The sequence below is a fragment of the Rhea americana genome, unplaced genomic scaffold (assembly GCF_003343005.1).
Source record: "Rhea americana isolate MKP2758 unplaced genomic scaffold, rheAme1 scaffold_52, whole genome shotgun sequence".
Taxonomy (NCBI): domain Eukaryota; kingdom Metazoa; phylum Chordata; class Aves; order Rheiformes; family Rheidae; genus Rhea; species Rhea americana.
This window is the reverse complement of record NW_028186668.1, coordinates 3,602,091-3,625,190: the sequence shown is the minus strand read 5'-3', so window position 1 is coordinate 3,625,190 and position 23,100 is coordinate 3,602,091. Positions and strand designations below refer to the sequence as shown.

The following is a 23,100-nucleotide window of genomic DNA, read 5'->3' as shown; positions in this document are numbered from 1 at the left end:
AAATCGGCCTGTGGTCTGCTCTGAAATTAATGTCTCAAGGTCACTCAGGAAGTCAATAGTAGGTCCAGGATTTACAACTCAATCTCCTCACTACAGTGCTTATTGCACTTCTTGTACACTCTCTGTGTGGGAATTAGCTGCCCAAAGTTCAGTCGTGCGAAAGCCAGTCATTCGGTATAAAAGAGCCAGGGAGCCTCCCTCTGTGGTCAGGAGAAACAAACATCTCTGTAAAGTGGTCCTAGAGTGAGGCTCACTGCTGGTGTTCCCCCATCATTTCTGCTGGACCAGGACCATTCCCGTAACGCTATAAAAGATCTGCAATTAGGAGAAGCAAAGGCAGCAGCAGAAACACAGTGAAGTCATGATACGCTGTCAGTAAGCTGCTTGCAAGCTCGAATCATAGATGTCATGGTAGGACTGGTAACTAGCAATTTTGATATGGCTTAATATAGCTCATATTCCAAATTCTCATACTACTATTGTATCCATAAATAGCACCTGATTACTCCTTCTTTAGTCAACTGAAAAGAGATAGGCACCACTACAAGATGACGTGTCCTGTCAAAAGATATGTAAGATGTAAGTTTGACTTGTTCTCTGTAGATAAGCATCTTACTCTAACAACTAGAAAGAGATAATATCTATTCTGAACCATTAGATTAGATTAGACATTTACCTTTTATTTGGCTAAAGCTAGATTAGATGAATCTGGGGCCAAATATGTATCTGTTAGACAGATAARGAAAAATGAGAGCTATTCTCACTCTTCGCATCTTATACACTGCATACACACAAGCAATTCTAAGTCCAAATGAGTGAATAATAAACTGTATTTGAGACTATGTTCTGTACTGAGAGGTTCAGTCATGCAACTGGCATAGAAACATRCCGTATAAAATGTGTTTTTCTTCCAAATTTCTTTCTTTCAGAACTAAAAATGATTATTTTTTTCTTTTAATAGTGAGCAAAAACTCTGATGTCGTTATTGATACATGAATTATTTCATAAAATACCAGTTGTATGAATAATCATATAAGGTTCTTTGATTTTGTGAGAGAAACAGAACAAGAATTTTAAAGAGAAGGAAGGCAAATCGTTTTGGCCTCTCTCTTTTAGTCTCGCTCCTCCTTATACCGGGATATCACAGCTTTCTAGCTAGGGATGGCTCTTTTGTTGTTTTTGTATTCTGTAGAAAGCTTGTGTAAACTATCTTTTTTCTGCCGCTACAAGTTCATTTGGACTTCATTTGGATACACATAGGCAGTGAAGAAGGTGGAGCTCCTACTTGTAGCTCAAGAGCTAGGGCCAAACCTAGTGAGAACCTAGCATTTCAGTCACACATCATATGGAGAGGAAATGTGATCCCTTCTCTCAGTGCTTTGAACTATGTGTTGTTTCAAGGTGGAGTTCTTTCTTTTTGAAGCTAGTCTGTGAAGTACTAAGTACATACTGGAACAAGAATATCTTGCTCCAGTATACTAGTTTGCAAAATACGCTATATATGAGCTATTACTACTGCTCTCTTGCCTTTTGTTAAAGTCAGTAATCAGTATCTGTCCTCCAGGTAAAAATCCTCCCTGAACAAAAAGCATATACATTTGGTCAAACAAAATGCTTGAATAAATGCTTTTTCACTCATCCAGAATTTCCCTTCAAAAATTCAATTTTTGCCAACACACAAAAAATACTTTTTTTCCTGATTCAGTTATCGAACAATAATTTATTCACATGGAGTTACTATGGCTACCTCTCAAACAAAGTAATAAAAAAATTATCCACATTTTCAATGCAAAAGACCTTTTAAAGTGAATGTTATTCATGTCACTGGAAGAAAAGATATAATGTAAGGTATTTTCATGATACTAGATCACCATAAATGAATGAAATTATTTTCCTAGGCCACCAGCATGCTTTCAAGAAGGAAATCACTTGTGCACTGTATTTATACACTTTAGGATCTATGATACATGGTAGTCTTGATCTAAGCATAATGTTATCAATGATATGCTGTTTATTTCTATGAAAAGCACTTTGATAAGAGGTCTTATCAAATAAGTAAAGTTTCCATGTACAGTAAAAGCACGTCAGCACAGACATGGCAAGCAGAGACATGGTGGAGTTTGGAAAGATAAATGGAGCAGTTGATTACATTCTGAAAGTTTTCCTTTACATACACCTAAGTAAATATTAGGATACCACAGCTGTGTACTGAATAAGACCTTGCTTAATTTGGCACAAGGTTGGAAGCATCAATTTAGCAGGGCCAGGGGCAGAACTACAAGAACATATGTTAATCACAGGTTCAGGTTGGAGCATAAATTACATCATCTGGACTGGGCTTTCTTACAGGTATTCTAAAGTTACCYAAAGTAAGTATAATTTGGCAAAAGCATTCTGCTTGGTAAGGTTATTATAGAAATTATATGAGGTGAGAAGTGTCTTAGCCGAGAATATAGTTCAATAATCTATGACAGGGAAAGTTAAATTTCTGGAACCTAAGAAATGCATTTCACTATTTTCATATAGTCAAGAGTATGATCTTGTCTCACCCAGTGCATATCTTCAAAAGAGAAGCTCAGTCTTTTACCCACTTACCCTCCTATTGCGTATTTACATGTCTCCTCAAAGGATGATCTCACACCCAAGATTTAATATCCTCCCTCCCATACTTTCTACTACCTCTGCCTGCCTTGTTCTCAAATACCCCTGTTAGAATCAGGGTAAATCACCTTCCCCTAAAAATTTTGAGATCTAGATCACTGGCTGTCTATAGGTGGTTCTGTRGTTCCAGAGAACATCAACTCTCATRTGCTCTACTATCGCAGATCTGTAGATCCTACACCTCCTGACTTCCAATATCCATGTTTTCAAAACAACTGCAAAGCCACAGAGGCTCTGGATCCTTGCAACAGAGATCATACCTTATACCCTAAAGCTTCTACCATCCTCCATGATTCTGCTTTCACATGGCTTGGAGCTACTGATCAAGTCCATTTGATAGATCAGCTGCCACACTGTGAAAGAGGAGACATCACAGGGAAAAGCGGGAAGGACTCCCTGTTTAGCTCCATGTTCAGCAGAATGCAACTTGTATCATGGGAGTTTCTTACCTCATCACATGACCTCAACATGCCCCTTTTCTGTCAGGTTATCTGATATGACACCTCTCCCATTCTGTGACTTTCTGGGCAGATGTGACTTGTTGCCTGACTGGCTTAGATCTAGAGGCAAATTTCCAGACTCCACAGCAGACTGCAGCCCATAGATGACCTGCTTAGATAGAATGACTACTTCAAGACAGCTAAAGTTAGATGGGACTAATTGCGCTATCTGAATAATGCTTAAGGCTCTTCGTGAAACAGGTAGCTTCTTGACAGTAATTCTATCATGCTGCTCAGCAAAAACTATATAGTGACTCTAGTATCAAAACTACTCAATACAGACTGAAAACTTACGATCATGGTAGCAAACCCAGGAGCTGACTCTGACACATAGTTGCTTAGGAAGGAACTCCAAAAATCTGAATTGTTTTTATCCCTTTGCATGTCTTTGTGAAGAGCTTACAGCATATTCTCCACACTTGAGTAAAATCGTCCTTAGCTGCAAGACAGTTCATACCAGCTGTCCATAGCTGACCAGTTGTGATGCTGTGAGCTATAGCCTATGATTCATCGACTGCCCATTCAGTTTGAGGTAAAAGTGCTATCATACCTAAATTTTGTTCTTAGCTCATATTTATCTCCATACACAAACAGTGCCCCTGAGTTATAAGTGAGGAGAAGAGTAAACACAGGGAGGCTTCTTTAGAGGGACAGCAGTGTGCTAACGAAGCTGGATGCGTAACACAGCAAAGTGCATGTCTCCCTCTACGCCCAGATGGCACAGAGCAGCACAATGCTGTTAGTATGGCCACCTTTGGTCCATCTATACAATATCTAGTCTAATCTTCAAATGGATTACACTAAGTACCTCTACAACACACTTTATTGGGGGTAAAGAACTGTCCGATATTTGGAGAATTTCTCTCTTGCACTTCTCRATGGTTAGGCCACCTCAATCACTTTATAATAATTGTCGTATTTAATCATTTCACTTAATGATCAACCACTCTTCTATTTCATATTAGGCACTAACTGGAAATTAAGAACACAAATTTCCATTCAGTTTTACCTGCAGTGTTAGAGTGTCTTGCTCATAGAGAGGAAATACTTTTTTGTGAGATTTAGGATGATGATTTTCAGCACTATAATACAAAAAGTTATTATTACTCTGCTTGCAACTGTGTGTATCAGAGTTATAAAAAACAGTAAAAAAGTTCTTTCCTTTAGACTAAAAACTCAGGTAGGTGTGGAAAGCTTGCGATAGAGAAATCATATTTTTATAGTACAGAGCTGTAGAAGGCTGTAACTACTAATATTAAAGATAAACTAGAGAGGAAGAGGATTACATTMTATGAAATGAAAAAGAAACTTCTATTAAAATTCCAAACTAATAGCAGTGCTAGAAGTTAAACTCAGCTTCTGAAAGCAACATACCATTAATCTATTTGGAAGCTGAGCCAGCCAGCTTTTGAGCTGCTTRGTAATCATTTTCTAAAGATTTCATCAGGTTACTTAATAAGTAAGATTAAAGTTTTGGTCAGAATGATCATTCTTATGAGCACAATGTCTTTACTTTTCTTTTATTATACAGACACCTCAGAGAATGATGTAGACGCTTCACTTCATAACAGAAAAAGACTAGTCTTATTTATGAAACTGCTTCCGTATTAACTCATAATAATGCATGGATCTAGATTCTAGTTCTAACAGTGCAAAGTAGGTTATAYAGTTCCACTATGTAACAGCTGTAAGCAGGTTGCTCTCTAGTCAGGAATTCTGTAATCTCAGTATCAGATGTTTAATAACGCATTTTAAGTTTTATTTTCCACAAAGCCAGAACAGTCTGATATACAGTTACAAAGAAATGAAAAAAGGATTTTCCATGGGGGGAAATAAAAAGATACTAAGGCTGAATCCTGGAGAGAATTTTCCTTAAGTAACCTCTTTTTGAATTCATACAATAAAAGACCTCCAAAGTKTTCTATACTGTTAACTTTTTCAATTATTATTAAGGCTGTCTGGAAAACTAGAACTCCATAATACAAAGTGTACTAAGTTCCAGCATTTGATTTTGTTCTGCATCAAGATGAAACTAAAGCTCGCTTCATTTCTACAACAGTCTGATTGGCAAAATGGGGATTTGACCCTTGAAATGCCACAAACAACGTCAATTCCTTAGCCAGTGGGAAACTGCCAGACTTAAAGAGACTTTTTTCTGCTCTTAGTCTACAGTGACTGTCAAAACTATTCCTTATGAAAGCTGCATCAAAACTGGCAACSTTCCATGAAAAGTTTGGGTTTGATGAATCAGTATTCTATATTGGAAAAAATGTCTCACTGGAAAATTCCATTGCAAAACATTTCACTTTCATGATTAAACCTTCAATTTATAAATAATTTGAAAAGAATTAGTTTACGCATTGCAGATATTGTGCCTTATCAACATAAGTATTCCTGGCTACTGATAGTTGAAAATACACTAATAAAAAATTTCATGTAAAAAATTGTAAGCACCCATCTCATTCACTACTTGGCCATTTATTCAAGCAATGATCATTTATTTGTGTAACTGAGATCTCTTACTAATGTAACTATAAGCATTACAAATTATAAAGTATCATTTCATTTCAAAGCTGAAAGGAATACAACTCTTGTGATTAAACTCCCAGTTTAAGGGATCAGGGAATAAAAGGATTGCTCCGATAAAAAGCTGATCCCCCCACAGGTCCCATTAGGGCATTAGAATATACGATTAAAATCCTACATAGAAAAGAATCAAAAACTTGGGCTACCCACAGATTTTAAGATAATATAACAGTCTGACTGTTATACATACAGAAAGTATGCTTCCTTCCTCCTCAAACTATTACATTGCTACTGCTCCAAGTGGGGACACACTTACAGTGGGACAAAGATGCCTTCTTYTCTGTTATAGTACGTTACTAGTTCCACATGGGAATGAATGTACCTTTACACTGATATAACTGCTCACACTAGATGAGTTTCCTGTTTTGAGTAACAGAGAGAGCATGAAGAATTAGTTTGCCCAGAGACTGTAGAATTTGGAAAGTAATTTTTCTTGTCAAGAAAGGAACTTTTAAATTTTGAAGATCTTGATTTTGTTAAAAAAGCTTGGTTTTTCAGTTCAAAATAGTAGAGCTTGCAAGCTAACAGCTGCATTATGTGCAGTTCTCTCCTTAACAGTTAAGGCAATACAGCTGTTCTACTTATATAAACCTTGTGTAGATTTAAGTTACTGGTATGAAAGAAACTGTACCCAGCTCAAAGCATCTAGGCACCTGCTTCTCTGCATGTCAACAAAATAAATAGGAAGTTACATGATTTATATGACACAAGTGTTATATCCTTAGGATTTATGCTTTTAGGACCTTAAGAAATTTCATTCTTTCTGCCATTACTCTTGCACCATTTTGATTACCTTGGTACAATCATAAGCAAATTGTCATTCACTGATAAGGCACTAGTACCAAAGGAAGATCCTGATTTTCCATTTGCTGTCCCATTTGTATTGATTATAGGATTGGGAATCTCAAATCTCAGTCCCCCGTGCCTCAGCCTACTTACGGACTTGGAGGTAAGATAATTACAAATTCCTCAACAGAGGCCTTTCTAGTTCCTTCACATTCAGCTTTTATAGATAAACGGCTTACCAGATCATATATATAAAACTAAGATAGCTCCAGAAAGATGGGTATTTCACAGCTCAAAAGATTCCAGTTTGACTATATCTTAAAAAGCAGTAGTTCAATAATTATATGTTAGAAGAGCTTTAGAATTAAAAACTGCTTACCATTTGACACTGAATTTCCGTTTTCAGCAGTCACAGAACTGGACAGTGGATTAGATGACTGAGTTCCATGGTTGTTTGCATTTTTATCCTGGGCTTCTGATCCAACATCTGATGTATTTGGATCTTCCCTGCTTCTCAAGTTAAGGTTAGTTTCAACACCTGGCACAAACAGAGGAAAAGCTTGTCAGCTTCATATTTACTAGTGTCTCTCATATACAGATAGGCAAAACTAACATCTAGAAATCAAATTACTTTATACAATCAGTTATTTAACAATCAGTTAATTACTAAACTCACTAGACCAGTGGTAAGTGTGGAAGGTTTAAAACACTGATTTCAGTGATTTTTGTCTTKTCTTTTTTTTTTCATTAGTGTTAGATGCGTAGCCTTCTAAAACTTATGAAAGTAAAAGACACTTACAAAGTTTTATTTGCAATRTTTATTTTCACAAAAATATTAGCTGATAAAAGCAAAAATATGTTTTTATTGCTTCTATTTTAGGTTCTATTCTATTTCATATGAATTCAAATACTGCTGTCATTATTGTGATCTATCTTTCACCATTGTACTATTAGATGCGAGTAACAGCTATAACATAGGTTTATTTCTTGTCTTATCTCCTCCCATGAGAAATGAAGTGCCTTTGATAGAAAACCATATCCAGCAAGATTCCTTCCAGCAGTGTCTCCCCCGTGGGCATTATTCATCCTGCCTAAGGGCTCTCCACTCATCAATTGTCATTTTCTATATAGTTCCAGGTTTTCACRTCATAGCCTTTTAATTAAATTTCTTCAAGACATCAAGGGGAGCCCTTGTCCTGTAGAAGTTCACAAGCTGCATTCAGTGCACAAGATTTTCACCAAAAAGAAAGGCAAAACTCTTCTCTTCTCCATTTAGCTGATGGCACATCTACTCACAGCAGTACCGTTCACAGCAAAGAGCGCTGAGCTGGCTCYGAGCTTGCCTGGCTGCATCAGCTCAGGGCAGTGTAAGAAACAGGGCTCTGGCATCAGGTGTGTCCAAGTGGTGYATTCCTACTGCAGTTGAGAGGCTGGGCTACTGGGATACAAGACCATGAAAAGATGGGGTCATGTGCCTGTGATGGGGATGGTCAGAAGGAGCTGCAACTTAATCCTGTTATCTCAAGCTCTCCCTACTCCACCCCTGTGGCATGGCTGGTGAGATCGGAAAAGGTTGTCCTGAGAGGATGTGGAGGCTCCTTCTCTGGAAATACTCAAAACCAGCCTGGACATGGTCATGTGCAATGTGTTCTAGGTGACACTGCTTGAGCAGCAGGGTTGGACTAGATGATCTCCAGAGGTCTCRCCTAACCTCAACCATTCTGTAATTCTGTGAAAAACATTTCTTCACCAGGTAACAGACATTTTGCCTACAGGTCTTCAAACTTGAGTGGATAGTTGATTTATCAGTTTCCTGTCTGAACTGAAAAAATGGGTTACAAAGAATGAAAATTTTTAGAGTGAACTAAGGAAATGGAAATTCTGGTCGATTTGAATGTTATTTAAGATTTCATTCTCCAACGAAAGAGCTGTCTTCAAAAGTCAAAAAGTTCATTTCCAAACTGTCAGAATATATAGCATTTCAATGTTTTTTTTCCCTCCCTTCATTCCCTGATCATTATTTTATGCCAGATTTAATCGGAGTGTTTTAGTTGTATTGTTTCATAAACTGCATATTTAGGCAAATGTGCTATGCACTGAAAAAATTAGGCCAGCTCTACCCATAGTAACTGATTTGGGAAGCGAGGTAGAATCCAGAGTCTGAGATGGAAAATGCATGCAGTACAATTATAACAGCATGCCTGATTTAGCTTTGGTACAAGCAAGTTGACCGCAAAATGCATCTTTGCAGCTCATATTAAATTTGTCTGCAAAGGAAATGTCACTTTTAGATGTTAATAGTCAGTGCACTTGCCTATAGATCATAATCCACCTACATAATTACTGTGTCACCTTTTACATCAAGAGTCTCGGGGGAAGTGGCTGAGATCCTTATTTTTCTTGATATCCAAAAGATTTATTGATTTGCCTGACATCTGCAATTCATTTGAGAACATGCAAGCAGAAAGACTTTTTCTTGCATCTTTGGTTTGCAAATGTCTTTTGTTTCATATGTGCCATGAAATGAAAAAGGTTACCTTTTTTCCCTTTATATCTGTAATATGCAATACAACAAAGTGTTGTGGACAGTTACTATCCAGCTAAAATATCATCACAAATTGGCAGAAACAAATACTGGACAGATAGGTGGCATATCCTTCAGGAAGGCTGTTTAGATACAGATTTGTTATCCTATTTGCTCTGTTCAGTCATTGTAAGCAATGCATACCTTTATTTCCTAAAGAGAAAATTTAATTTGTAGTGTCTTATTTTCTTAGCATAATCTAAAAGTGGTGGAAAACAGGTCTATATTTTGCTTCAAAATAATCCCGATTATATAAAGGAACTTGTACTAATTTTATATATACAGACATTTTCAGCTCCTCTTTGGTGCTGTCATGAAGCTATCAAAAAAGCRTAACTCTATATGTTGGCTAACTTATAAAAGAACCCTGAACCCRCCAGAGTGTATTCCTCACCAACAACTACTGCTTTTTTATATTGGACTTTGTAAAATGGGTGTGCTTCTTAAGACTATTTTTTCTATAAACAGCATAACAAGAGGATGCTTTAGTCAGGTGCAATCAGTGTACTGGGTCAATGCTGTCAACTTTACACAGGKTTAAAGAATAATTCAGGTTGGAAGGGACTTTGGAACTAATCCAAACCCCTGATCAAACCAAGGTCAGCTGTGAGATCAGATCAGGTTGCTCAGGGCTTCATCCACTCAGATCTTGAAAACCTCCAGGGAGAGGGCCTGCACAGCTCTTCTACACTATCTGGCCCACCGCTTGACTGTCCTCTTGGAGAGAAAGTTTCAGTATTCAGCCTGAACCTCTTTTGKTTACGTTCAAGCTCCCTGTATCTTTTCCTCCTGTCACACCTTTCTGTGAAGACCTGGTTCCATCCTCTCGCTGCCCTCCTCAAAGGTGCAGGAAGGTGGCTGTGGGGTGCTTCAAAGTTGCCTCTGCCCCAGGCTGAACAAGCCCTGCTCCTTTAGCCTCTCCTCATGGGGCAAGTGCTTCAGCCCTCAATCATCTGGAGTGTCCTCTGCTGAACTCACTCCAATTTATTGATGTCTTTCTTCACTGGGACCCCCAAAACATGGATGCAGTACTCTACATCTTGTCTAATGAGTACTGAGCAAGGGGGATAGTCACTGCCCTTGATCTTGYTCCTCTTAACACCGCCCTGGATACCACTGGCTGTCCCCGCTGCCAGGGCATGCTGCCAGCTCATGTCCAGYTTGCTGCCCACATGGTCTTTTCTGCAGAGCTGCTCCCCATCCAGGCTGTCCCCAACCTACATTGTTGCAAGTGATTATTTTTCCCCAGGTGCACAACTTCACATTTGTTTTTTTCAATAGGCTGTAACATGTCAAAAGGCCCTGCCCTCACCTTCTGACCTGTAGACCTCTTTGTCTTTCCTCTCCATTACTCCAAAAATCTCTGAGCATAACAAATATGTCTCCTGACTTTTTAATCATAGTATTTTTATTCCAAAAAATGTAGCACTGCAAAGTGTTATCTTAGACATGCATACTGTGGGCAYTTATATAAGGAAATATAGGGAATATAGGGAAATAGTCTGGTAACATTAAAGGCTTAYGTGAAAATTCCCACCAGTTCTAATTTTATCCATCAAATATTGGTCTGAAATTTATTTCAGTCTCATGTCTTTTTCATCATCTGATATAAAAGTTTGGATTTTTCTCTATATTTCCAAATCCCTCCCTGCCCCCCCCCACTGCCCTGAATCTTTGCAGATAGGAATAGGTACTCCTCCCTCATTCTTTATCTACTTTCTGGAATAGTCACAAATGGTTAAGGAGAGAGGTTTTTGTTGTTGTTGTTTTTTTTTCAAAGCCATGGTTCCTATAGTCGCCACATCTCCACTCACCAATCTGCTGAATGTTAGCTCTTCATTCAGATCTGAATTCTGCTATTCTAACCAGATGGATTATTTACCAAAGTTTCCATTTTTTTTTTTAGCAGTAATGTCTTCACAGTTTCCAACTAGCAATAAAAGTTGTTTGTAGAGTTATCCATGCCTATTTGTGAGAGACTAGCTACAGAGAGGTATCAGCGTAACAGCATGATGGGACTTCATGATTGTAAAAGCTTCAAGTGAACACCTACTGGATATTTGCAACAGTGTACATTGCTTGGGATATTACTTGGTAAACTGGTGTTACCAGAAAGATATCTCTGACTCAGTCAAATTCTGCTCTAACTTCTCTTTGCAGTTAGTGAGGATGTACGGATTGTAAATAGGCGCATAACATGCCCCTCAGCTGTAGCATAGTTAATAGCTGGAAGCAATCTCATGTACTAGTACAACACTTCTATCCAAAGTATGACAAAACAAAGTGTAACAACTATTTCCTACAAGCAAACTCTGTATTCCAATAAACTCATAATTAATTATGTTAATTGTACTTGTAAATTGTAAAGGAGAAGGCATGCAATAGAGGCAGCTTATGAAATCCCCACTTACATGTTATTCTCAAAATTCCTGGAAAAGATTGAGTTTAGAGCTGATGACAAAGTCATAAGGCACAGGGTGTGCTGAAATTTTGCTTATTTTGGAAAGAAAAATCAGAGTATGGCAATCACAGAAATGATTTAATAAATCTGTTTTTTTATTTTTTGCTTTACATTTTGAATCACTATCTCTCTCTTAAAAGAAATCTAGCACATTGAAAGTCTAAATGATCTAACTTCTTTGTCAAAAGACTAACTTGACTTTTTTTAATTGAGCTGCAAGTTCCAAACATCCTATCATAAAGCTCTTTTTTCTCAAGCATAAAATGTAGAAACACCATTCCAAACACTGTCACTATTTTTCAAATAGGATTTAGGTTGAATTAATGCTGTTATCATCAAATTACAAAATGAACTAATATTGGTTCTATTAAGGTGACAGATTAAAGTGCCGTACTGAAACATTTTGAGAAACTGTTTATTAGTTTTCAAAAGAAGGTATATATTTAGATTATTTAGTAAAATCAAAAGCAAAGTATAAATTAATTGATCAATCATGGACTGATTCATACTAGCATTTAGGTGGATTCTCTATAGACTCTCTGTGCAGCAGGACATGAAAAAAACAAAGTATTATTAAAAGTCCAATAGTAACTGACCTGGCTGGATTGTATTTATCTTTCCTATCAATGCCTTTTTTTGCTCTCCTCTCTTTAAAAGCAGGCATACCCATTATTACATCTTTCCCTACACGTTCTTTTTTTTTTTTTCCAAATATTTTTCCTTTTAGCATTTAGCCCTCATTTAAAGTCTGAGTGAAAACCTGTTAATAACAACAGAAGGCCTCCACTGCATTCAGTAGGTTTTGGATTAGATTCATGCTTACCTTGGATGCTTTCTACATTACTGCCAGTGCACTAAGGGATTCATAATATAGGGCRAATCTAGAGTGCCTCTTGCTTTGTCTATCCTAGTAATTTAAAAATGCTTGCGACCGGTCCCTGGCCCCGAGACAAATGATTAGAGAGACCCATGGCTGTGGTATTAAACTTTCCTGGTCTTTGCAGAAGACAGGCTGCATCCAGATTGTCTCATGGGAGCAGTTCCTGGCCTGTGCCATTTCCCGAACCATGCCCGGGACCTGTCTGGAAGAGAGCTAGTCTGCCTGGCCCCAAACCATGCCAGGGCCTGCTCTAACACTTCAACTGCTCAGATGATTTGAGCTGCAATACCCAGGACATTCCCTGGCACTGGCTCATTTACTAATATTGGCATAGCCCTTTGCCTTGGCAGCATTAGTTGCCACTAYTAGAAAGGAAAAGAAAATCAGCATCAAAGGACAAAGTGACCAATATTAAGTACTTCTCAGAAAGGAAAGAAAAAAAAGGAAGAAAAGGAACCTCAGACTGGATGGGACCAGCAGGGCAGAGAATCACTGTTCAGTCTCTACTGAAGCTGCCACGTAAGAGTTTCATCCTGACTGGCATTACATACCAACATGGGAGAGAACAAGTCACCCTAGCTTTCCTCTGGTGTTAATGAAAAGTAATATACACTGCGTGATCTGACTGCGTATCTGGACTACTCTCTCAAGGCATACATTCCTTTTCATTAATTAAAYAGAGAAATTAAGCTGAGTGTATTCCCAACTGAGGAATTTCAGTGCCAGAAATTAGGCAGGATGTATCTGGGTTCTAAACTAGGAAATAATCTCATTCCTACTCCACAAAACATCAACTCCATAAACCAGAAACCACAAATACTATACAAAAAGCTTAAAAGCTCTGCCACAAAGGAACTACAAAAACATATAACACATTTATGAAAAAAGTGGGAATAATCCTTCTTATAATAAAGCCAGGATAATGTCAAACCTTTTRTTTTTTTATTCATGAAGAGTATGAATTCCTGTAACCAAAAATTAATACATGACTTTCACATAATGTTATCAAAATCCAGAGGTGTTTGCACTTTGTAAGTTACAGAAGTAACTGAGAATTCTAGATAATACTTAAATTCCAGTAGAGAAATCAATGCGCTACTGGAGAGGAAGCATTTTGTAGGCAGGCTATCATGGAACCTAAAAGCTGAATAGCTTGATTTTCTTGAAACCTATGGCTGCTGTCCAGCAAAATGAAAATTTCAAATCAAGCGGCTTGTCACGATACACATGAATATGAGAGAACTGAGGGATCCTATTAGCTGACATACGGATTAAAAGACCTTGTGGACAGAAGGGGTTTGTAATCTGCGCCCTCATTCTCTCTTGGGAGAGTCAGGAACATACAGAATCCTAGTGACCAACCCTGAATGTTCGTTACATTTACCGTGGTAGTTGGACACAGTGAACTGAGAAAAAAAAAAAAAAGATGATTGCACAAATTATGCAGGTATTTTCTGATGGGAGAAAGCAAGAGGAAGGTTAAATAAGAACAGATCATTTTATTTTAGTTCCAGTGTTTACCGCTGCGTTTTGTTGCACCTTGACAATTTCACTTGACATTTCCTGTTTTGCCCTGACTTACCGCTCAGAAATTTCTTGCCAGTGTATTTTGCTAGCTACCGTTAGCAATGCTGCCTTGGGTGTCATTTTGCTGGATGAATGCATATTGCTTCAGATTAGTTCAGTTTACCCACATGAAGTCACACTGTGACCTGCTGTAGCATGACTGTTTACTTTGTCTGCTGAGAGCTGGAGGCAAACAGATGCATCTTATTTGCTGAAAGAAATGGAGCAGGATGAAGACTGTCAAGACAGGATTCCCCCAGCCTATTAGCGTGCACTGTCTGTCTCACCCTCATAGCTGTGCTGCTGGCTGCCACTGCTGTGAGAGGCCATAATTATTCATTGATTTATTTCAGCTCGCAAAGCCTGCCTGTAGAGCAGCCATTGTCTAAGACATTCCCCCCCAGCGATGCTCCTAGGATAAGCAACAATGAATTGGTACCATTGCTTCCAGCACCCTCTCTCTCACAGCTGTGTAAATGGAGCTATCAGACTGTGTTACATGCCACTCTAGAAATCACGTTCTTAAATGGAGCAAGTAAATCTGGCACAAGGGAAACAGTGGTCTGCGTTGCTCTGGAAGACGTATTTGTGGAAGTGCTCCATGAACACCAGGAAGTAAAGAGAGGAGAAGAAGGCCATGAGGACTTTAAATTGACAAGACTCACTCCATTAAAGGTAAAGAGCTCCTCTGAATAATATTAAGGTGACACTGATCAATCAGAGTTCAGAAGGGAAGGCTGGTAAGAAAAATTAGTTGCTGGAGCAAGTTCATTAACTCCAAGGTATGATCAAACCCTTAGGAACCATCAGCTCAATCCCTCTTTTGTAAATGACTTTATAGCTATGGAAAGGCTATGGGAAGTATACATCTGGAACTGAAAATGTTCACAAAGGTTTCTTCTGCTTCCTTCTCTGATGGACTTGATGGGAAGTTGGTGGGAAAACGGCACTCTTAATTTACATTTGTGTGGATTACATAATGATCTACAAACCTTTCACTCCTTCCTATAAATGATAGAGATGTCTCATGGTCATGCAACTTTCAGACTTGGTGTGGGAGATAGTATAAGTGCCTCTTCTCACTGTMCGGAGGACCTTGCATTGTTTGAAATAGTGTGGTTCCTAACTTCAGAAGAAGAATACTGCTGCTAAAGTAGAGAAGGCAGACCTCTTAAATATTGTAACTCATGAAGAATACAGGATAGCATCTCTCCTGCTTCACAGTATTTAAGCACATCCTTGGAACACCTTTCTAATGCAGCAGGTATGATAGAGTCCATCAAGCATACATGTTTCAGAGAACAGGGGTTTCAATCACCCCAGCTTATTTAGGAACTGATCTCTGCAGAGCTTTCTGAGGCCACTACTAACCACAGAGGGAAGAAGGAAGACAGCATTGCTGAGGACAATTTCTTCCCTTAGGGGAAGCATCTCTCCCCACTAAATTCCCCCAGCTTTTCATGTATAATATGGAAAAAGCAGCTGATTTTACTCTGTAATAGTTCTGTTTACAGTCAGATATGTTTAAATGGATGACCAAAGAATCTATTTCTTGTGTTTATGTGGTTAATAAACTGCTGGTGTGCTGGAAAAGGAGGAGGCAATTTGGTGAGAAACACAGCTTCCTTTTTTTAAACTGTTTTCTTCTAACTAATGTGGATGTAACAGTTCTTTTTGAAGACAAGCATTTAAGTTTGTTTACTTTTGTGTGTGGTATCTCAGTAACAGAACAGCCATTACTGCTGGGCTTCAGCTGCTGTTGGAAGGAATTATGTGACGAGACACTGTCTCAACCTTCCTCCCCCTCAAACACAGTAGTAAATATTGTGAAAATAAACAAACAAAAAATCCCAAACAAACAAACAGACAGGGATTTGCTACTGCCAACAGCATCACATCAGGTCTATTTGCTTTTCCCACAAAATAGTTCAACAGAGATTTTTCAGGATCTCTGTCATACAGCTCTGGCCCTGACTTCAACACAGAAGTCTTAGTGCAAAGTGGTTGGATTGGGCAGATAAATTGTTTGTGTAGATTCTACGAAATATGTTTGGATCACCTACACTCTAACCCATCCCATCAGTCAGGGATAGGTATTCTGGAAAATCCCTCAGACAACATTCCCAGTTTTGGAAGTCAGTTTTTCAAATAAGAATTGACTTTATAGATGTTTCTCTGCCTTGTCTTTACATTCATATTGAGGGCTTATTGTGACGGTCAATGACATGTCCATGTACCTCAAAGCAGAAACATATGCCTATCACAGATACAGTGTGATAAGCACCTATACTGTGCACAAATGTAGGCAACCTGTGGCTAAAAACTGTCACTACATACTAGTAATATGTTAGCATAATTATACTAGAATCAGACCTTAAGTAAACTAGAAGAACAGAGCTAAAATAAATGATGTAACACTGAGTTTCAGGGATAAAATCTTTTTAATGAATTTTTCCTTTAAAAAGTTGCACTACGCACAGGATATTCATTTTAAAATAAAGTCAAAATTATACTCAAAAGAGCCCTGAATTTGAAGGTTTCTTTATTCTCCTATTCATTGGTAGGCTCAGGCAGAAGGTGGATGYCCTAGATTGCTACCCCTCCTCTTACTGATACAGTGCAGTTGTGAGGAGAGAGCATGAGGGTTGGGGCACCCTTGCATTTATGATCATGTCTTTTTCCAGTACTGGGTCCAGTTTTGTTCAGCTCATTCGTCAATGACCTGAATGAAYGGACAGAATGCTCCTCAGYAAGTCTGCGGACAATAGAAAACCGGGAGGAGTGGCTGATACACCAGAAGGCTGTGCAGCCATTCAGAGAGATCCGGACAGGCAGGATATACGGACAGASAGGAACCTCATGAAGTTCAACAAAGGCAAGTGCATGTCCTGCACCTAGGAAAGAATAAGCCCATGCATCAGTATGGGTTGGGGGCTGACCTGCTGGAAAGCAGCTCTGCAGAGAGGACCCGGGAGTCCCAGTCAACAAGCTAACAATTAACCAGCAATGTGCCCTTGTGGCCAAGAAAGCCAATGGTATCCTGGGGTGCATTAGGAAGAGCACTGCCAGCAGGTCAAGGGAGGTGATCCTGCCCCTCTACTCAGCCCTGGTGAGGTCACCTCTGGAGTGCCATGTTCAATTCTGAGCTCCTCGGTACAAAAGAGTCCTGCAGAGAGTCCAGCATAGGGCCATGAAGGTGATGAGGGGACTGAAGCACCTTACGAGGAAAGGCTGTGAGAGTTGGGCCATTCACCCTGGAGAAGAGAAGACTGAGAGGGGATCTTATCAATGTCTATAAATACCTTAAGGGGGAGTGTCAAGAGGATGGGGCCAGACTGTTTTCAGTAGTGCCCAGCAACAGGACAAGAGGCAATGCGCACAAACTGCAACGCAGGAAGTTCTGCCTGAAYGTGCGGGGGAATTTCTTCACTGTGAGAGTGACAGAGCACTGGCACARGTTGCCCAGAGAGGTTGTGGAGTCTCCTTCTCTAGTGATATTAAAAACCTGCCTGGATGTGATCCTGTGCAACGTGCCCTAGGCGACCCTACTTGAGCAGGGAGGTTGGACTAGATGATCTCTTGAGGTCCATTCCAACCTCAGCCATTCTGTGATTCCAAGTCTCTGTCCAGCTATTTTCTCTTGCTTTTCCATCCTGACAGACACACATAGGTCTTTATAATTTCATATGACAAGCTGCACAGTTCTACCAAGAACCTGGGGTAACCACTGAGGTGCTGAATTTTGTGCAGTCACAACTGTGTTGCTCTTGGATACCTGAACTGCCAAGTTTAGAACCAGTTTTGTTTGTTTGTAGCAGACAAAAGCACATCTTTGTTTCGCAGACATCCCTCTATATGATGCACTGACCACTGTGCAAGTTGTCACTGGTAAACTCATGYCAAAAAAAGGGTCAAAGCTTCTCCTTGTTACTATTTTCAGTAAGAAACAAACAAACAAACAAAAACCCTCCTACCTAAATCTCTAAGTGAAGGACTGAAACATGAGTACAGGTGGGATTTTACTAAAATCTCTGRGCTTGAAAGGTACTAAGCTGAATCAGTACAATATGGTCATTGTGCTCCTGTTACAGAGAGGATGAAGGGGACATAAAGTAATTCAAACTCAGGAGAGTCTAAACTAAGGGAAATTAGCTTATRAATGGAATGCCCAAAGATCTCAGAAATGGACTATGCAAAAGAGAACAACAAAGATCTGTGCATCTAACTCTCCTCAGGTTCCTTTCTGATAAGCAGTGATTAGGTACAAACATTAAAAGCACCTGCACTGGGTCAAGTCAAAGGTCTCCAGGATCCTTTTCTGACAGCTGTAGATACTTACAGCATAAGACCAGGTCAAAAGTGCAGTAGTATTTCCTACATGATCCCGGGGCTGCACAGCCCTTCCTCTACTCCTTTGGGTGTGTGTTGGGGGTGCTAAGATTCATTTTTATTTTTGTTAAAAATACTTAAAATGTAATACAAATATAGAAAGGTTTAGGACAATAYGAATTCATTTTTTTTACCTGAAATTTAAATTAATCTTGATGTGTGCTTTTCTAATAATCTTCAGGTAAAAAAATTGTCTTTGGTATTCATATATAAAGCTTCTTTATCATGTCACAAYAGAAAATCAAAGCAAATAATACATTACATGATTTTAGGCTGTAAGAGCAAACAGTGAAATCAACCTCAACCTCAAAGAAGGTAAATAGATGAAAAAATTTTGTCATGACAAACCCCAAAATTTCTTCAGCAGAAAAATACACTACTTTTCATAAATTCTATTAAAGTCATGGTTAATTATGCTTGGTGTAGTGTGTTTTTCCTAAAACAACAGTTCTCTTTTATGACAGATTATCCAGAAAATGGTAGACTTATAGATTAAGGGGGTATCTTTCAGATGGTAAAAAGTTCATAAATATTTAGTGAACAGGAATGGAGTATAAGAAGTATTTCACTAGCCTCTTCTATCCCCTTTTCCTGCTGCAGTAATGCAAACCACAATTGCTTCCCCAAGAAAAAAAAAAATCATCGAGTACAGGACTCTCTGGCCTGTATTSTGTTTATTTTGCCACCAGTTTTATCTTTATTTTCTGTATAGGACATCTACAGCTAGCCAAATATGGGCCTTGTTTGTGACTCACTGCAGCATTAAACTGTTACCAGCAGTGCTTTAGCTTTTTCCCACTTTTCTTGGCCTAGTGCAAGAAAGCAGATCTGAATTAAGAGTTGTAAGTAACCCATGATGAATCAGAATGATGACTTTCCTATGTTTAGATATCTAATCTGAAAATTAGTCATTGAAAGTCATCTTCATTCCCTGTCAATTAAGACAATTATATAAGCAGGTAATCTCTCTCTGAGAAGTATTGTGAAGCTTAATTCCTTAAAGTTTTAATGCTTTGAGAATCTCACCTGAAAGATGTTATGGAAGTGCAATGTCTCATGTAATCGGTTCTCTAGCTTTCTCAGGTAAAAGGAGATCAAAGGTGACAATACAGCTTTTTATWTTACTCATGTTTTGTGAGTTGTTAGCTTTTGACACAAAGAAAATAAAACTATTATATTGCATCAATATGATGTAGGAATAATGAGATGCAGATATGAATATTATCTTTATTAAGTYGCTTAAGAGGAAAAGCTGAGTGGCTTAGAGGATAAGGAACTAGGATTTCATCTCAGAAATCCCAGTGGGAATTTAATTTGCAATCCACTGTTGAGATGTTAGCTGCACAAAAGTAGCTTATTTTAATCTGCTGATAGAGGGAAATTATTTACTAGCTATCCCAAGCATACCTGCCTTTGTCAGGGGAGTACTTCCTACACATACACAATAAATCCTATTATTTTCCAGAATAGTTTAGTGGCTTTAGTCTCAACTTAATAGCTTTAGTCTCAACTAGGAACATATAAATATTTTTATCTGTCATTTGCAACTATTTTCCTCTGACTTCCAGTGCTTAAAGTGGAGATCATGGAATAACTCACTGAAGTGTGAAGCTACCTGCTTTGGAATTATCTCACTTACGGGGAAAAAAAAAAAAAAAAAAAAAAAAAGCTATTCCCACAGTTAATGCATGCCAAAGATATCAGGCAAACACCTCATTAACGGTACCGATATTTTGGTAGTACTATACTGTTTGTATGCCTTTTCTGTTGCTACTACGTAAGTTGCTAAACTGTTTTGGAAAGGACTGGATCACAGAAGCACGAATTCATCTGTCCATACAGGTCTACTTTTTTGAAACTCTAATACAACTGAGGAAACTTTGAAGTCGATATGCTGATGAGTTAAATAAAGGAATGGTACTCCTAATTTTATTTCTTAGGATTTAGGCACCTAAATCTTGTTGGTAAGTTTGCACAGACTCGGAGGCTCATAAATTATCTATGCTAGCCTTTTCTCAACAAACATGAAGCAGAGAAGGCATTAAGTTTTTATCTCAGCAGCCTGATTATAAGCAAAGCCTCTCAGGTTAAGGGAAAAAAAAGTTTAATTTGCTCAGTACCCTTGCATATATGTGTGCCTTATATACATACCCACATACATACATATCCCTTATCCATATGAATAGTGACTCTGCCGGTGTCAGTGGATGTAGCATGGATGATAGAGTGGGAATTATTCTATCTTTTGTTTTGAAGTTGAAACTCTTCAATTTTGCAAGGAATAGCTTATTAATTCTATCAAATCAAGAGAAATAACACTATGACCTAGCAGTCTGAATAYTCATCAAGACTGAGGAGAACAAAATTCTGTCCTTACTCCACAAATATTAAATATTAAATATGTAAACATGTAATTGCCTCTTCCTTCTCAGGAATGCCTTATATGTTGAAAAGTGAAAAATATTTGTACATTCTGCTAGAGAGGGTAGTTTTGTGATTAAGGCATTGAACTGGGTTTTATGAAGTCTAGTTTCAAATCTAAGGTTCYCACCTAGAGATACTGGGGTGCAGGGGTGGAACAACAAATGATCATTTAGTTTCTATCTCACTTGCAAGCTARGCTTTCTCTGTAGAAATTAGGATGAACAAAAGAATATGGTGTTTGTGCGTGAGTGTGTGTGTGTGTGTGTTTGTATGTGTATTATGGCTATCCTGCATTCAGGTTTTATTTGATATTGGATTTAAAAAAATCCATGTTTAGCAATACAGATAGATGTAGCTTTGGTGACAACCTCTTTTTGACCTTGGAGAAATCACTTCTGTTTTCAACTGTTACTGTTTTGCTTATTTAGACTACAGGCTCTGTGGAGCAGAAAATTTCTCTTACAACACATACAATATTTTGCAAGAAGTTGTATGCTATGTGATTCTGATCATTGCTTGAACATCTAGATGCTATTATTGYATTAAAAAAATAGGTCAGATATGCCCAACTAGGCCAACAGGTAATGAAAGTTGTTGCCATTTAATTATTCTTTTGTTGCCTGTGTGAAATAAAGATCTGGATTCAGTTCACAATGAGCCAACAGTCCATCACAAAACCACGAGTCCATTCCACTGGAATTCTAGATGAACTTTTTCCACAGAGGGGTCAGGAGGCAAAAGGATATCAGTGCTCTCAAGCCTCAAAATTACTCCTCCAGGTAAGAGGGAGGCATGCTGTATTGCATTTTAATTGTCAAAGACGCTTTTATCTCCAAGGTTGATGATCTGGTATAGAAACTTACTGATTTCTATAGAAAACTTTCCTTGACCTCAAAATGGCTCACAATTTCACTTCCTATTTTGAGTTAAGGTTGTTGGTAGGTTATGACTTTTGTAAATAAAGGAAATTGCACAACATCATAGAAGGCTGCTCTGGACAAAGTCTTTAATTTTCACAAATTTACCATATCACCTTCTATAAATAAAATACTACTACTTTAAAAAAGAGTTTGAGGAAGGGAGGAGTCTTCCAAGCACTTAATATGCATTAAGCAATGGGTGATAAAAGATCACAAGGTAAGACCAGGACAACTTCTAGTTTTACATAACACAGTCCACTCTGCTGGTTGCATCAGAAGTTAATTAAATAAAAGATAATATTTATTCCAGCTGCTACTCTAGAAAAGAACTGAACACAAGCAGTACACAACAAGATGTATTGTAAAAACTCTCCACACATATTCACCTTTATTTCTTTGTTACTTCCAGTCCATCTATTCATCACTGAACTATTCATATGTAACAGCACTTAGTATTATACAGTAGCTTCCTAGCTCATAAAATATTGATTCAATTTTTTTATTGTATATCCTTCTTGAACTTTGATCTTTCATACTTAGTGTTGCCTTGATGAAATATTTAGAAGTAAAATGTTTCCCATACGGAAAGTAAATTTAGAGTTTTTAGATGGTAGGCTCTGTTAATGTACTAGCTTCAACCCACAGGAGACCGAGGTTGAACTCTATCCTTGGTCACATTTAGTTGAAAATTGACATTGTAGAAATCCTCAAACCCAAAGCAACATTTGTTGTCTATGGTAAAAGTAAATTTGCTGATTTGGTTAGAGTGAGCTTACCGCACACGTACGAGGTACATTCAGTGAACTTTGAGTGATGTATACAAAGTGTTGATTTTAAAATCTGAGAGTTACTTCTCAGTGAATACAATGTCTTAGTGCTATAATAAAACAAGACTCCCAACATAAAAAAAAAAAAAATCCTGAAGATGTTTACATATGGTTATTGTTATCAGTTAGTTTTKCCAAAGGAAACAAACCTACTGCCATGTCTCCTTTACAAATTTCATCAATTCATATACTCAACATAACAAATAAGGCATTCTCTTGAGGCTGAGAACTGATGAAGTCTGGATTTGTAACTCACAGGGGAATGAATTCAGCAGCTAAGGAAATACAAGGTCCAACTAACACTTTTTCAAGTAGAAACACCTACACGGGTTTTCTCTGCAGTGGTTTCTCTGATGACTGGTAGGAACATTTACTACATTTTAGGTCTCTTGTTTCCACCTAGCCACTGGTTTTCATGATACTTATAGACAGTCAATTATTTTTGAGATCATTGCCTCCTTGTTATATTTGGTCAAAAGGGGCCAAAGGCTGCCAAGGTTCCTAGGGATGGAGTGA

General features: G+C 38.2%; 1 protein-coding gene across 1 annotated transcript in view; it reads right to left on the bottom strand.

The window, feature by feature from the left end:
* MYO16 (myosin XVI) overlaps positions 1-23,100 on the bottom strand; it is a 384,245-nt gene that overhangs the window by 16,694 nt on the left and 344,451 nt on the right. Inside the window, exon 33 of the mRNA XM_085318127.1 lies at positions 6,913-7,071. Coding sequence (XP_085174253.1) covers positions 6,913-7,071 — 159 coding nt within the window. The remainder of the gene's footprint in view (positions 1-6,912; positions 7,072-23,100) is intronic.